Here is a 14180-nt window from a genome sequence, read left to right as displayed (position 1 = left end):
TTAAACCTCCGAGATAGCTTTTTATAGCCTTCCCCTAAACCATGATACTGAACAATCTTTGTTTTCAGATCTTTTGAGAGTTGCTTCGAGGATCCCATGCTGTCAAAGGAGAGTCAAAGGGAAGCACAACTTTCAATTGACCAACTTAAACACTTTTTCTCATAGTTGGACACACCTGTCTATGAAGTTCAAGGCTTAAAGGAGCCAATCCAACCAATTTGGTGCTGCAAGTAATCAGTATTGAGCAGTTATATGCATTCAAATCAGCCAAACTACAAGGGGACCCAAATTTTTGCACAGCCAGTTTCTCTCATTTGATTTAATTTCACACAACTAAATACTGATTCACTAAAAATGTGTTCTGAAACCACCATAGTACTCAGATGTTCCTAGGAAACGAGACATATCACTGTTATCTTTTTTTGTAGACAGTTATGTGACATCAAGACATCTCCCTCCCACCTTTTGTTCCTTGAATAATCATACAGAAAAGCTGGGACTCTGGATTACAGCTAGTTACACTGTAGGTTAAGATGGAGGATTAGCTTTTTTCTCCATTATGCCGTTTTTAAGTCATTTGAAGTATTGCAAAAAATTGCCGTCTTTTGTTTGTATTTTTTTAAATGTCAGATCTTGTTCTTTTAAAGAACCCAATCAATCTCCACATCTGATTATCCCATTCAGGGAGGCAGTTATCCAGTTTTAGGGAGCCAGGGCCTGTGGAAGCAGCCGTCAACTCCAGCCGAACTCTCACGGCAACTCTTATTAACACTTTGTTAGTTTAGAGCTGCCATTTAAAAACAACAGACATTGCTTTAAAATGCATGTGAAAAATACCTGCTCCATAGGTGTACAATAATAAGATTACAAAGAGGTTGTACCTATCTTGGCAACAACCACCATGGTGCTAGTCTATTACAGGGTCTTTAAAATACAAAAGCTCTGAAATGTGCCAAAGGTGGGGGTCGGGGTGGAGTGATAGCTTTTGAATTGAATTTGTAAGATCTGTCCAAGTCCAAGTATTCTTTCTGCCTGGGGACCTCACGTTATCTGATATGTTACTGATACAAGTGCCTTGTCCACATTTGGATGTAATATAATGTAATGGATTAATGTCGGACAGGATGTAACCAAAAATTAAAACTTATTAGGTAAGTTATTTGTGAGTCCAGTTGTTTAGCATATATGCCGCTGATGTAAGGACCGTTCTTTCAGGAGGGGATTTTGGTTGATTAAAGCAGACCTGACCCGTCACTTACAGGCAAAGGCCATGAGTGATTAGAGCAGGTACACTGCACACAGAGATGGAAAGTTATGCTATTTGTGTCTTAGAATAGCTCAGTCCATATATAACATGATTCAGATGGTAGTTATTCATACCTGGCAAGTTTCATAAAAAGTTCATTGAATTTGCAAAATATGTGGGTATTTATAATGACGAGAGACTTTCTGGAGGCCAGAAGCCATCTGACACCTGGTCTCTATTGAACTGGACTTACAATAAACATTCCCCACTGAAAAACTAGATAATTGTACTGCTCCAATGGCTTGTCTGTGTCTTGGACCTGTATGTATAGATGATACTAGATTCTATTATTATGTTGGGGGTGAAACCTGCATTTTGAAGCCAGTTACATATATATCTTTTAGTACCACATTTCTCTTATCTGATTTCCACCATGTGGTTACTGAAGGGGTGTGACACACACACACGGGGAGGCACTGATCAGGTTTTTTTTTTTTTTTTTTAAAACGGGGTACATATCTAACATCTGCCCACCCATTTCCCATCTCTATTGATCCTGAGTAGGGTTGTGGGGAAGCTGGAGCTTATACCAACAAGCATTAGGTGCAAATTAGGGACAGACCCTGGCCAGGGCACCAGTCAATCACAGGGTTAACACCAAACTATTAAACACACAATATTAATTCAGGAAAAGACTGAATTCTAAACTATTCTAAATTCTAAAACTAAACTAAAAAGAAGCTGACCGGAGCTGCTGCAACAAAAGAAACAAAACTAGGCGAAGCTACATCATTTAGGGAGGCAAACTCATTCATTTTTGCCATGCTTCAACTAAGTAATATACAGAGACGGTAGAACGTAGATTAGAGACTGCAAAGTGGTGGCAAGGGAAAGCATAGGGCAGCATAGGATGACATTGAATATCAAGAGGAGGAAAAGAGTGAGGGCAGCGCCAAGGATCAAACAGTGGAAGCTGAAAAAGGAAGACTAAGGTTGAGTTCAGGGAGGAGGTAAGACTGGCACTGAGTGGCAGTGAAGAGTTACCAGATAGCTAGGCAACTAAAGCAGAAGTCGGAAGGGTGACAGCTAGAAGATGCTTGGTGTGACATCTGCACAGAGAAACACAAAACCTTGTGGTGGAATAGGGAAGTACAGAAGAGAATACAGAGAAGAGGTTGTCAAAGACGACATGGGAGAGTCAGAGATGCATAAAGCAGACAAGGAGATAAGGTTTAAGTTGAAGAGAGAAGTGGCAAAGGCTAAAGAAAAGGAGTATGATGAGGTGCATTAGAGGTTGGACACTAAGGAGGTAAAAAAAAAAAAAGACCTGTACCAATTGGCTAGACAGAGGGACCAAGCTGGGAATGATATGTAGCAAGTTAGGGTGATAAAGCATAAAGATGAAAACATACAAGCAAGGAGCAGATGTGTTTAGCAGATGGAAAGAGTACTTTGAGAGGCTGATGAATGGAGAATGAGAGAGAGGAGGTTGGATGATGTGGAGATAGTGAATCAGCAAGTGCAACGGATTAGCAAGGAGGAAGTAAGGACAGCTATGAAGAGAATGAAAAATGGAAAGGCCATTGGTCCAGATGACATACCTATGGAAACATGGAGGTGTTTAGGAGAGATGGCAGTGGAGTTTTTAACCAGATTGTTTAATGGAATCTTGGAATGTGAGAGGATGCCTGAGGAGTGGAGAAGAAGTGTACTGGTGCCGATATTTAAGAATAAGGGGGATGTGCAGGACTGCGGTAACTACAGGGGAATAAAATTGATGAGCCACAGCATGAAGTTATGGGAAAGAGTAGTGGAAGCTAGGTTAAGAAGTGAGGTGATGATTAGTAAGCAGCAGTATGGTTTCATAGCAAGAAAGAGCACCACAGATGCAATGTTTGCTCTGAGGATGTTGATGGAGAAGTTTAGAGAAGGTCAGAAGGAGTTGCATTACCTGTTTGTGGACCTGGAGAAAGCATATGACAGGGTGCCTCAAGAGGAGTTGTGGTATTGTATGAGCAAGTCGGGAGTGGCAGAGAAGTACATAAGAGTTGTACAGGATATGTACGAGGGAAGTGTGACAGTGGTGAGGTCTGCAGTAGCAGTGATGGATGCATTCAAGTTGGAGTTGGGATTACATCAGGGATCAGCACTGAGCCCTCTCACTTGCAATGGTGATGGACAGGTTGACAGACGAGATTAGACAGGAGTCCCCGTGGACTATGATGTTTGCGGATGACATTGTGATCTGTAGCTATAGTAGGGAGCAGGCTGAGGAGACCCTGAAGAGGTGGAGATATGTTCTAGAAAGGAGAGGAATGAAGGTCAGTAGGAACAAGACAGAATACATGTGTATAAATGAGATGGAGGTCAGTGGAATGGTGAGGCTGCAGGGAGTAGAGTTGGCGAAGGTGGAGGAGTTTAAATACTTTGGATCAACAGTACAGAGAAATGGGGATTGTGGAAGAGAGGTGAAAAAAAAGTGCAGGCAGGGTGGAATGGATGGAGAAGAGTGTCAGGAGTAATTTGTGACAGACGGGTATCAGCAAGAGCGAAAGGGAAGGGCTACAGGATGGTAGTGAGACCAGCTATGTTATATGGGTTGGAGACGGTGGCACTGACCAGAAAGCAGGAGACAGAGCTGGAGGTAGCAGAATTAAAGATGCTAAGATTTGCATTGGGTGTGACGATGATGGACAGGATTAGAAATGAGTACATTAGAGGGTCTGCTCAAGTTGGATGGTTGGGAGACAAAGTCAGAGAGGCGAGATTACGTTGGTTTGGACATGTGCAGAGGAGATATGCTGAGTATATTGGAAGAAGGATGCTAAGGATAGAGCTGCCAGGGAAGAGGAAAAGAGGAAGGCCTAAGAGAAGGCTTATGGATATGGTGAGAGGACATACAGGTGATGGGTGTAACAGGACAAGATGCAGAGTACAGAAAGATATGGAAGAAGATGATCCGCTGTGGCAACCCCTAACGGGAGCAGCCAAAAGAAGAAGATGATGCTTCAAAGAAAGTTTGACTTACAGTATGTCCAATAACTGCCATAGAAATTGTGCAATTTAAACAGTATTTTGGAGTCTGTTCCATTTAGTTGTTTGACTAGGCCTACTGATTTGCAAAATTTTTGCCATACTAATTTAAGATACATAATTTAAATATACATTTATGCACACCCACCCAAGCACTTAATGCCCCTTTAAATCATTTCTGAAATAGGATTACATTGTGACAAATTGCCTTTTATTGTATGCAATGTGTTAGCCTGTGATGGATAGATTGGACCGATCTAAACTGCAGAAGGCAGAAGCCTTTGGGACCTAAATCATCCAAGTCGGAGGGAACATGAAATGGCTGGTGTGGTATTCAGATTTTGGGTACCAGAAGCTAAGGGCTGTCACCTAGGAGCGTCCTTTGACATCTAAGCACACTACACAACTGCAAGAAAAACCTAGAATACCATTAAGAGCACCATCAGACTTAGAAATATTCCTCAAAGTGATAAAGTAGCAGGTTAGATTACCAGCCTCGGTGTCGAAATTCTTACTTGAATGTGAAGATATGCCCCATGAAAGGGCCAGAATAGAACTATAAAGGTTGACGTGAACATAGACATTAAGCCACCCCAAACCAACATATTTATCTAAGCTTGTTAATATGAAACAAAACCATTGCGTTGAATTAAGTGAACAACTTCATCTAAGTTCCTACATCTACATTTGTGCATATATTAGACGTTAATGGACTTGTGTATCAATGGTCAGTACCATCTGTTGTACTGCAAAATCTTTGTGTGAAGGATTTCCTACAGTATCACTACAGCACAACTTACTGCACTTTCATGCATGGGCCAAATTTCCCCATTGGGGACAAAAATTTTATCTAATTTTTAATTGCTACAAAAGGGTGCATGCAGTTTTTTTTTTTTTTTTTTTTTAGTTTCAACTCAGAAGTTAAGAATGTGCGTTGAACTTGCAGGGGAGACAGCAGTGATGGGTATAGTGCAACACAGCAGAACCACAAGCAGACAACACATAAATGTAACTACTAGTAAAGAAGTAAACTGGTTCCCCGGTAAGGAAGAAATTAAAGGACTGAAAAAAAGGTCAGGTATTGCATGCCAAATCCAAGTGTTAACACTAGTAGTGAAGGAAGATGCTATTAAACAGGTATTTAGAACATCTGTGGAAACTGTGGGTAAGGTAGGAACAAAGATGTTACCAAAAGCATGAAAACATGGGTGAGTCACATTGCTAATAGCAGGAGTACAAAGAGAAACAGCTATTTTGGTATCTAAATAAGCAAAAAGATCTTATGTTCAGTGATGGGGATTGAAAAATACTTTACATAAAGCAACAAATGCGGAATAATTTGACTTGACTGTTTTTAGAAAGGAATATTTAGAAAGAAATGTTGCAAGGTGATTAAATGGATTAAAAGAAAGCCAATAATCAGGATGTATTATATGTGAGATATGTGGGAAAGCAATTCCCTTATTTGAAGTATAATTATTTAGCTCTTTCCAGTATATTATTGTTGGTACCCTTAAATTGTTAAAGCTAATCGGTGATAATCTATTGGATACACAGAGTTAGAAATTTAGTTGAGAAAAATACAACAGCTGGTTTTGATTTAGTGCAACAATACACATTTGGTTATTAAAAAATGTGCAACACATTCATTTTAATGCCCTGTCCTGGTTTCCTTGAACAATGTTTTTTGATAAAGTACAAAAGAGACAAATACTCTCAAAACAAAACAATACTGCACGGTGTAAAGTGTGTGTCATGTTGTGTATTATATATAAAGTCCACATAATATTCAGTTGACTATTTTCTGATAAAATATTTAAGATTCTCTTATTCCTAGATATTCTCTAATAAGAGTCCTTTCAGCCTTTTCTCAACATAAGCTATGGTATAAACAACAAGTGGGGTGATACAGAGGCTACTCTGCAAAAATGAGTGTTTCCTGGTTTGGAGTTGGCATGTTCTCCCTGTGGGCTTTTCTGGATGTTGTGGTTTTCTTCAGTATTCCAGAAACATGCACATTCGGGGAACTGGCATTGCTTGTGTGTGCTCACTCTGATGGACTGGCATTTTGGCTGGGGGGGGCAGTTGGATGATCCGGCTACATATATAATATATATATATAATATATATATATTATAATTTAAATCATCTCTAGATTACTTAGAATACCTGATACAAGGTAAACAGAAGTTACACAGTACTGTATTGTTTAAGGCAAGAAAAATCTGTACATGTTCAGTACAGACAATGGGTATGCCAAACATAACACATACGTTAGCAGCAATGTAATTTTCTTTCAAAACTTAGATTTTTCATTTAATGATCTGAAAAAAATATATACAGAATAAAATGAAAACTAATTAAAAATACAAAATATAGAAAAAATAGAGAAAATATAAATTTAGTCTCGTATACACACTGTGTAAACACAGACTGCAGACATTGACGCACTTGAGGATGCTCAATAATATTGTAATGACTTGGAGGCCACAAGAAAGTCAGAAATGGAATTAGCCTCTTTATGCCAACTGCTAGCGAGTGGCCCTAAAAAGAACTGCATGGCTTTCCCAGCACGGTTTCTGCCATGCCACTCAGGTCTTAAGTGACACCCCATTCTCCTATCTACTTTGTTCCTTTGTAACCTCCTACAGTATCACCTGACTCCACCTCATTTGCGGGTCAGAGGCAACCAGTATGCCACACTGGTCGTCCCCTGACTTTCTGTAAGCTGACCTAAGCCCAGTGTCCAAATCCCAAACTTGCTGGCTGTCAAAAGCCTCTGGCTCAATGGGCTGTAGCAGGCAAGAAACGTAATCAAAGTGCCATGTCTGTTCTGCCCTTTACCTGCCATTCAATTTAAAATGAATGCTTCAGTTGGAGACATTGTTCTATGAAGTAGGTTATTCTATTTCTTTGCATCAGACAAGTCTTTTAGTTGTTGTAGGCACAGTGTTCCTCTGAAAGGAGGAAGTCTATTGCAGGGTATGTCTAAACATCACTTAATTTGCATAGATTCAGCATAGTGATCAGCACACTGCAAAATTAGTTTTGCTTTTTGGAACTTTCTGAAAATCCCAACCTCCCACCACAAACATTTTTTGATCCACAGTTGGTTGAATCCACGAATACACAGGACTGACTGTATATGCAGACAGATATGCTACAATGCCTTTTTTTCCCCATCCTTCATGTCATTAAAAAAGTACTTTTTGAAGTCTAAAGAGATACCTCAGTGCTTTATGTACAGAGCCAGCCTTAAGTTAAATTCATACATACCAAAATAGAATGTGGTTACGATGAGAGGTTTGGTTTTATTCCCTGCAAGCTAAAATGTTAACAGAATATTTGACTCTCTCTAAAATTCTAATATATGCATTATTAATTCATAATTAAAACAGTAGCTTAAAGACATTAAAGAAAAATCAGTTTCTTTATTCATATTTCATATGATCTAAACAGCTTTTGATTGAAACAATAAGGAACTTTAATAAGGAAGGGGGAAAATGCGTCTATCATCCAGCAGAGTCTATTTGTGTTAGGGACAATTATCTTAATATTTGGTTTAGCAAAGACAAATATACGATTGCATTTTTTTTTTTTTTATCAATCAAAAAAAAAAATGCAATCTATGAACCAGCATTATGTGACACATTTCTGCAGTTGTATTTCAAGACAATTAAAATACTAAACATTATCTTGAACTAACAATACATAAACATTCATACTTGGCTTACCTTAAAATTGCCAAGGGTTTTGGAAAGGACAAGCTACTTAAGTTTAATACTTGTCAAGATTGAGAGAAAATGAATTTTTTTTTTCTTTTGTAAGTAACCCTGAAATAGAAACCAACATTATCCACACTATTACATGATTGAAAAAAGTAATCTAACTGAAGGTAAAGTAAATAGTAGTGTGCATTTTTTTTTTCTCTTCACAGCCCTATTGTGCAAATGCACGGACCACATAAGACATTTTCACAGTGAGCGCAGATCAAAATCCTTAAAGAAATTCAGAATAACTTTGAAATAATAATGGTGAGTTAAAGTAAAATTGTGCAGAACCCTTAATGTTTCGAAAAGCACACATTGATGTTTCACGGGAATAAATTCACTGGTCAAGGTTCTTTAATGTGTGTGGTCATGCAAATGATTTATTATACCATAGATCAGTGTTTCCCAACCTCGACAAAACGCAGAAACATTTCTAAATGTCTTATAAATGTAAAAATCATGCTGCTGTGCTTTTCTGAATGGTGAATAAGAGAAAAATACCAGCTAATTAAATGATCATTGCTATCAGGTGTTGTCACTGATTAGGAATCTGGTTGGAACAAAACGCTTAAATTAGAGGTGAGAGTATGTTTACTCTTACTTTTGATAAATGTTATCCTTAAGGTTTGCTGCACACACGTTTGACTTCACGAGAGCTACCATCATTCTTACAGAAATACACACTACACAACTACATTTAAATATTTTATTTAAGATCTGCTGAAAGCGAGTTAAAAATTCACAACTCCTTTAGTAATGTTCATGATCCATGATCTGTAGAAAGAGACCTCTGTGTAGACAGCAGGTGCAGTAGACAAACAGTTGGCACTTCCCCAACTCACGGTACCAATAAGAAAATGCTGACCTCCTTTTTGGCATGTAAGAACACCACCTGAATCACCCTAAAACACAAGTTGAGCACATTTTAACAAGATTTCCTACAAATCAGACTAAGCCCATCTTCATACTGCCACTCTAACTCATGAGTTCAATACAATCTACAGAGAACTATGAAATTAGAGGTTTTCAAAACAGATTTAAACCAATGTTGTATTTGGTACCAGATACAACAGACACATGTAATTGAGTGGCCAGCTTTAGAATTAAGATGCATCTGTCTGAAAAAATTGTTTATTGATCCTGCATTTGCAGGGCATAGATATCTGTAAACACAACAAATTTCAGTTTCATGTAAAATCGATTTGAACAGTAAAGAGAGGAAGGAAAGGGGGGGGGGGGGGAGAACAATACTGAGTCATTTAATTGTAGTGCAACCTTCACTCAGTGTAGTTGTGTACTACATTGCAGTTTTACAAAATTAATTTCAAATAGAATGCATCAACATACTGTAGTAAATGACTTGAGTCATCAAAAAGAGTCATTTTCTGTCCCAATGTCCAATCCAAAACATGTATAACATGCTGTAAGTACTGCTTTAGAAATTAAAGAATTAGTATTTGCATACATTCTAGATCAACATTAAGCAACACTTCCCAAATTGAGATATTACAAATTTGTGATAAATTTAAATCTTTTTGGTAAATCTATTAACTGCAACAATAAAACAAAAAATCTTATGGTGAAACTTACGATGCAAGATGCAGACCCTGATGGGTCTGTGCAGAGATTAAAATGTTTCACATTTCCACCCCAATATTCAAAGCATTCCGATTGGTTTAAGAAAGAAACACTGGTTTGAATCAGGTTTCTTGGTTTTACTAAAATAAAAAAATAAAAAAAAAGTTAGATATACAGTTTATACACAGTATATACTAATACACACACAAAAATCCCCACTCACCCAACAAGGTAAAATAATCAAAGATGAAAGCCATTCTGTAACACTTAAGGATTCATCTCAGTCATGTGTTTAGCATCAATGATTTAATTTGCACTGCTTCTCAGACAGGCTATTTGCAATGACAAGGTAAACTTTAAAAGAACAAGGGAAAAGGCTAGAACTGAACTGGTTTCATGCATTTATTTCTAGCAAATGTCACAAAATACCAGTGTACTATTTTGCATCTGACTGTGAAATACTACTCCAAATGTTTAAGCCATCAATGACCGTTCACCTTAGGGTAGGAAATTATAAATGAAAATAGTAAATTGACTATTCTACAACATTTGATTATGTTACAACCAACAGTTGCCAATTATTACTCATAACAAAAAGCAGCATCAGGAGAACATGGGTGCTTAAAGCATGCATGCAGAAAGTTGAATTGAATAAGAGAAAAATGGATTGATTGCAATTTAGCGAAACTGGCACTACGAAGGAAGTCACTAGTGGTCTACTGCAAGCTTGAGAGAGTGTCTTGTTTCAAGCAGCTTCCATTTTGCTTTGAGAATTTTACAAAATACAAATTACCTTCAACTGTTATTTAAATTGTGTACTGTAGGTGGGTAAAAATCACATTGGATTTTGGGGATGAGAAATAAAAATGTGAACTACAAACAGAAAACACAAAAAGCTTTGATTCAGGGTACAGAGGTCTGCCAAAAAGGACAGGGGGACCAATTGGACTTTGCCTCCACACAAGTGGAGAATTAAAAAGAATTAAAAAACAAACCTTGGAGATTAGTCTACTGTAGTCCCCTGCTTTTATAATTTATACTCTAATTGTACTGTGGTGGGCTGGCACCCTCCCTGGGGTTTGCTCCTGCCTTGCGCCCTGTGTTGGCTGGCATTGGCTCCAGCAGACCCCCCGCGATCCTGTGTTAGTCATTGTCCAACCCGCTATATCCTGACTGACTAATTGTACAATGAGCAAATATACCAAAGTAAAATTGAAGTGAAATGGAAGCAAAAGGTCAACATTCTATAGTGGCCAAGTACAGACTTCACGGTTAACTTCTGTCACAATTCTCAGAATTATTACACATTGACTGTATAGACACCAGTTTTGGATCTTTCCACAGGGCATAGGAAATGTCTAATGGATTTAGGAAGCAAGATGCAAATTCTAAATTACAGCAGCTACAAGGTTTTAAGTGCCAATATTTTAAAATAGGTTATCCACCATGGTTGGATTAAGAATGCATTTGCACATTTTGCCCAAATACACAAAATGCCAGTTCACTTTTGAAACAGAAACCAATGACATGCCAGTTTTTATGGATGCAAGTTTCATGTAGGGATACAGAATGAACTAATAAATCAAAAGTCAGTAAGCAGCAGGTCTGGGTTTAGAAACCTCAAAAAGGGGCCATATGAACCCATAGAAATAATTTTAGAATACACAGAGGCATTTGTGTTAAAACATACTAAAAAAACCCACATATGCACACCTGAGGCTTACTTATCACTTATAATCATTGAAGACTAAATTTGCATTTTCCCTTACTACAAAACTGTCTGAAATACAAAACTGTCTGAAAAGGTAAATGGGGTGTATTAGTTTAGTCTAAAACTAAAATAATTTTATGGGTACACTAATTGTGAGAACAACAAATGAATCCTACCTTCAGGATCAACATTTCTCCATCCTGCAGTTAAACAAGACCAGTCATCGTCAATCTTAACGTCCTCTTCTGGCAGGCACACAGGAATAACAGTGTCTCCTTTAAAGTAAAAGATTCTTTAAAAATCTGGTTTTGGCAGGTTCAACATGCTTCATCATTCGTTTCCTTTACCTATATAGATTTGTGTTCTTCTCCGTGTTAATAAATGCATGTTGGTGCCCATTTGGATTTAAGGAACAGCTGAAAGGATGCAAAAACCTACCCCCACCAACGTTACTCTACATGACAACTTAATCAGAATACTTAACAGCTGCAGCCCTGCGGGAATTTCATAAGGTGTGCAAAAGAAATTGAGTCTTGAGACATGTTTTCTAGTGAAGGCTCAAATGGTTCTATGAACACAAAGAGTCTGTCAGTAACTCAAGACAGGCATTTATTTATTTAATAATATATTATATATACACATATACATACACACACACACACAATTTGAATCTGAACTTTTCCTTTCAATTGCCCAGTGTGCATCTTGTATACTGTATGCAAATATCGCATTTAGCAACCAAAAATAAACCTGCAGCTTCTGCCACTGGTGCACTGCTCCAGTGCCACTCCTGCTGAAGAAGCTGGCCCTGTTGAACACATAATTACACAATAGTTTACTGGAAATTTCCTCAATTACAAAACATTGTATTTTTAATATCTTAGTTTTAAAAAATCCAAATACTATACGGATCATTATAAAGAGAGGTCAAATCTAATTACGGAGGTGTGCAATTGAACCTTTTTAATATGTCATTATTTTACAATGCACAAACAAATACAAAACTGCCATAATACCAAAAAAGACGAGGGATTTTCTCTTTCTAGTCATTTGGCTGGTGGTTTATAAGATTAGTACACAAGTATAGGAACACCTATTAATACTACACCTTTTCCTTTGGTCTCACTGACAAAAAAAAAAAAAAAAAAAAAAAAAAAAAAAGGATGAATGGCATAATTTAAATGATTTTATTCTGGTCACTTTTTAAAATGAAAATGTAGCTTTTAATGTTTTACCATTGAGCAAAAAACACCAGATGTAAAACAACAGTGTAACAATTTATCAATATGAAATATGCTACAACATCCAGTTAGTGATTTAAAAAAAGTGGTAACAAATGTAGTTTATCTTCAATGGATGATTTATGTTACAATGTATTAACATTTAGTAATGAACACGCAAGATTAATTCAAACAAGTGTTCAGCAAAATTAGATATGCTAAAAAATTTGTGGAACCTTTCTCCAAGGTTTTATTTCTCATCAAAAGAGTTTTGACCTCTCAATTCATAACACACTGCTAAGGCTCATCTTTAGCCTGGTACGGCCTAGGCTAGAACACTATAGTTAGTTACCAAGTGCAACTTGCCTCAATCCTTTTAGGTGGAACTGAAACCTGCTAAAACAAGCCTAACATCTCAGTTTAAGTGAGGCTTACTTGCGAAGCACACTTCTTGGAATAACCTCAGGAATGCTAGCTGACTTCTTCCAAGGCAGGAATTTAAATGGACAAGGTTACTACTTCAAAACCAGTACAAGAGAAAAGATGGGGAGTCCAAATTAAAAAAAAAAAAAGACTACACAGACTTCACACACAATGAGTAAACAAAAAATAAACATATGGCCAGGTCAGCAGCTGGTTTTAAATGCTCACTGCATCTACCAGCGGGTGACAAACTCATTGCATGGGGATCCAGTGAGCTTACAGCTACACTGGCTGCAGACAACTGGTCCCTGCCTGTGTTAGCAGATGGTCGGTGCACAGCACCGTTGGGGGGTTGTCAGTGTCTCAAAAATCTCACAATATACTTAGAAATAGTTTGAATAAAATGCAATATCAGAGCAAAGAAATAGAAAAATCATTTCATACTTTATGGAAAGTGATCCTGTTTTAGAGGAATTAGGAAAATTGGATTGGTGAACTTTGATGGTGAGTGGCCTCTTTAAAATTTTTTCTAACATTCTAATGTGTCAGTAAACGAGTGTAGGCCTTTTCATAGACTGGGGCACTGTCCAGGTGTGCCTTGTGCCTGATGCTATCAAGTTAAGGTTAGGGCCATGTAGCTTAAATACTGAATTAGACTAAGCAGATTTTTGTATTTCCAAATACCTACATAAGGACATGATAATACTGAAACCCCACATAAGGGGAATTTACTTGCCAGGTTATCTTTAAAACAAAACTAATGATTCTAACTGAACTGTTATCTTGCACAGAGTTCATGTTTTGCGCCAAGCACAAGGATCCACGTGAAAACACCCTGCAAAGGAAAATACTACCACCAACTTTGTTATACAATAGTGTTTGTACTTTCATTTAGAGTTGCATGAAGCATCTGGAAAAATATGAACTAAGCTTACTGTAAGACTTCACATCACCATACCAACATTCAGTGAAGAAATGCAGAAGGAAAAAGCCTTGAAGGTGGTTGAAGGCTCTACTTTGCATAGTAGCCTAAAACCGACTTTGACAAGTTTGAATACCCAAATATCCTGGGGCCTCATGTATAACGTCGTGTGTAGAACTCACACTATAACATGGTGTAAGCACAAAAGCGGGAATGTGCGTACGCACAGAAAAATCCAGATGCAGGAATCTGTGCGTACGCAAACGTTCACGTTCTT

The 14180-nt window shown here is 37.7% G+C and overlaps 1 protein-coding gene across 1 annotated transcript in view; it reads right to left on the bottom strand.

Moving 5' to 3' along the window:
• Nucleotides 1–8758: 8758 nt before the first annotated feature.
• The window catches only part of LOC114663992 (ovochymase-2-like), an 88005-nt gene continuing 82583 nt past the window's right edge, over nucleotides 8759–14180 (bottom strand). The window contains exons 33-35 of the mRNA XM_051928942.1: nucleotides 11515–11613; nucleotides 9640–9767; nucleotides 8759–8951 (exon numbers count right to left, since the gene is read on the bottom strand). Of these exons, the coding sequence (XP_051784902.1) occupies nucleotides 8781–8951; nucleotides 9640–9767; nucleotides 11515–11613 (398 nt within the window). The 3' untranslated portion in view covers nucleotides 8759–8780. The remainder of the gene's footprint in view (nucleotides 8952–9639; nucleotides 9768–11514; nucleotides 11614–14180) is intronic.

Source organism: Erpetoichthys calabaricus, chromosome 1 (assembly GCF_900747795.2).
Source record: "Erpetoichthys calabaricus chromosome 1, fErpCal1.3, whole genome shotgun sequence".
Classification (NCBI taxonomy): Eukaryota; Metazoa; Chordata; class Cladistia; order Polypteriformes; family Polypteridae; genus Erpetoichthys; species Erpetoichthys calabaricus.
The sequence above is the reverse complement of the archived record's forward strand: the minus strand, read 5'-3'. Positions and strand labels throughout refer to the sequence as shown.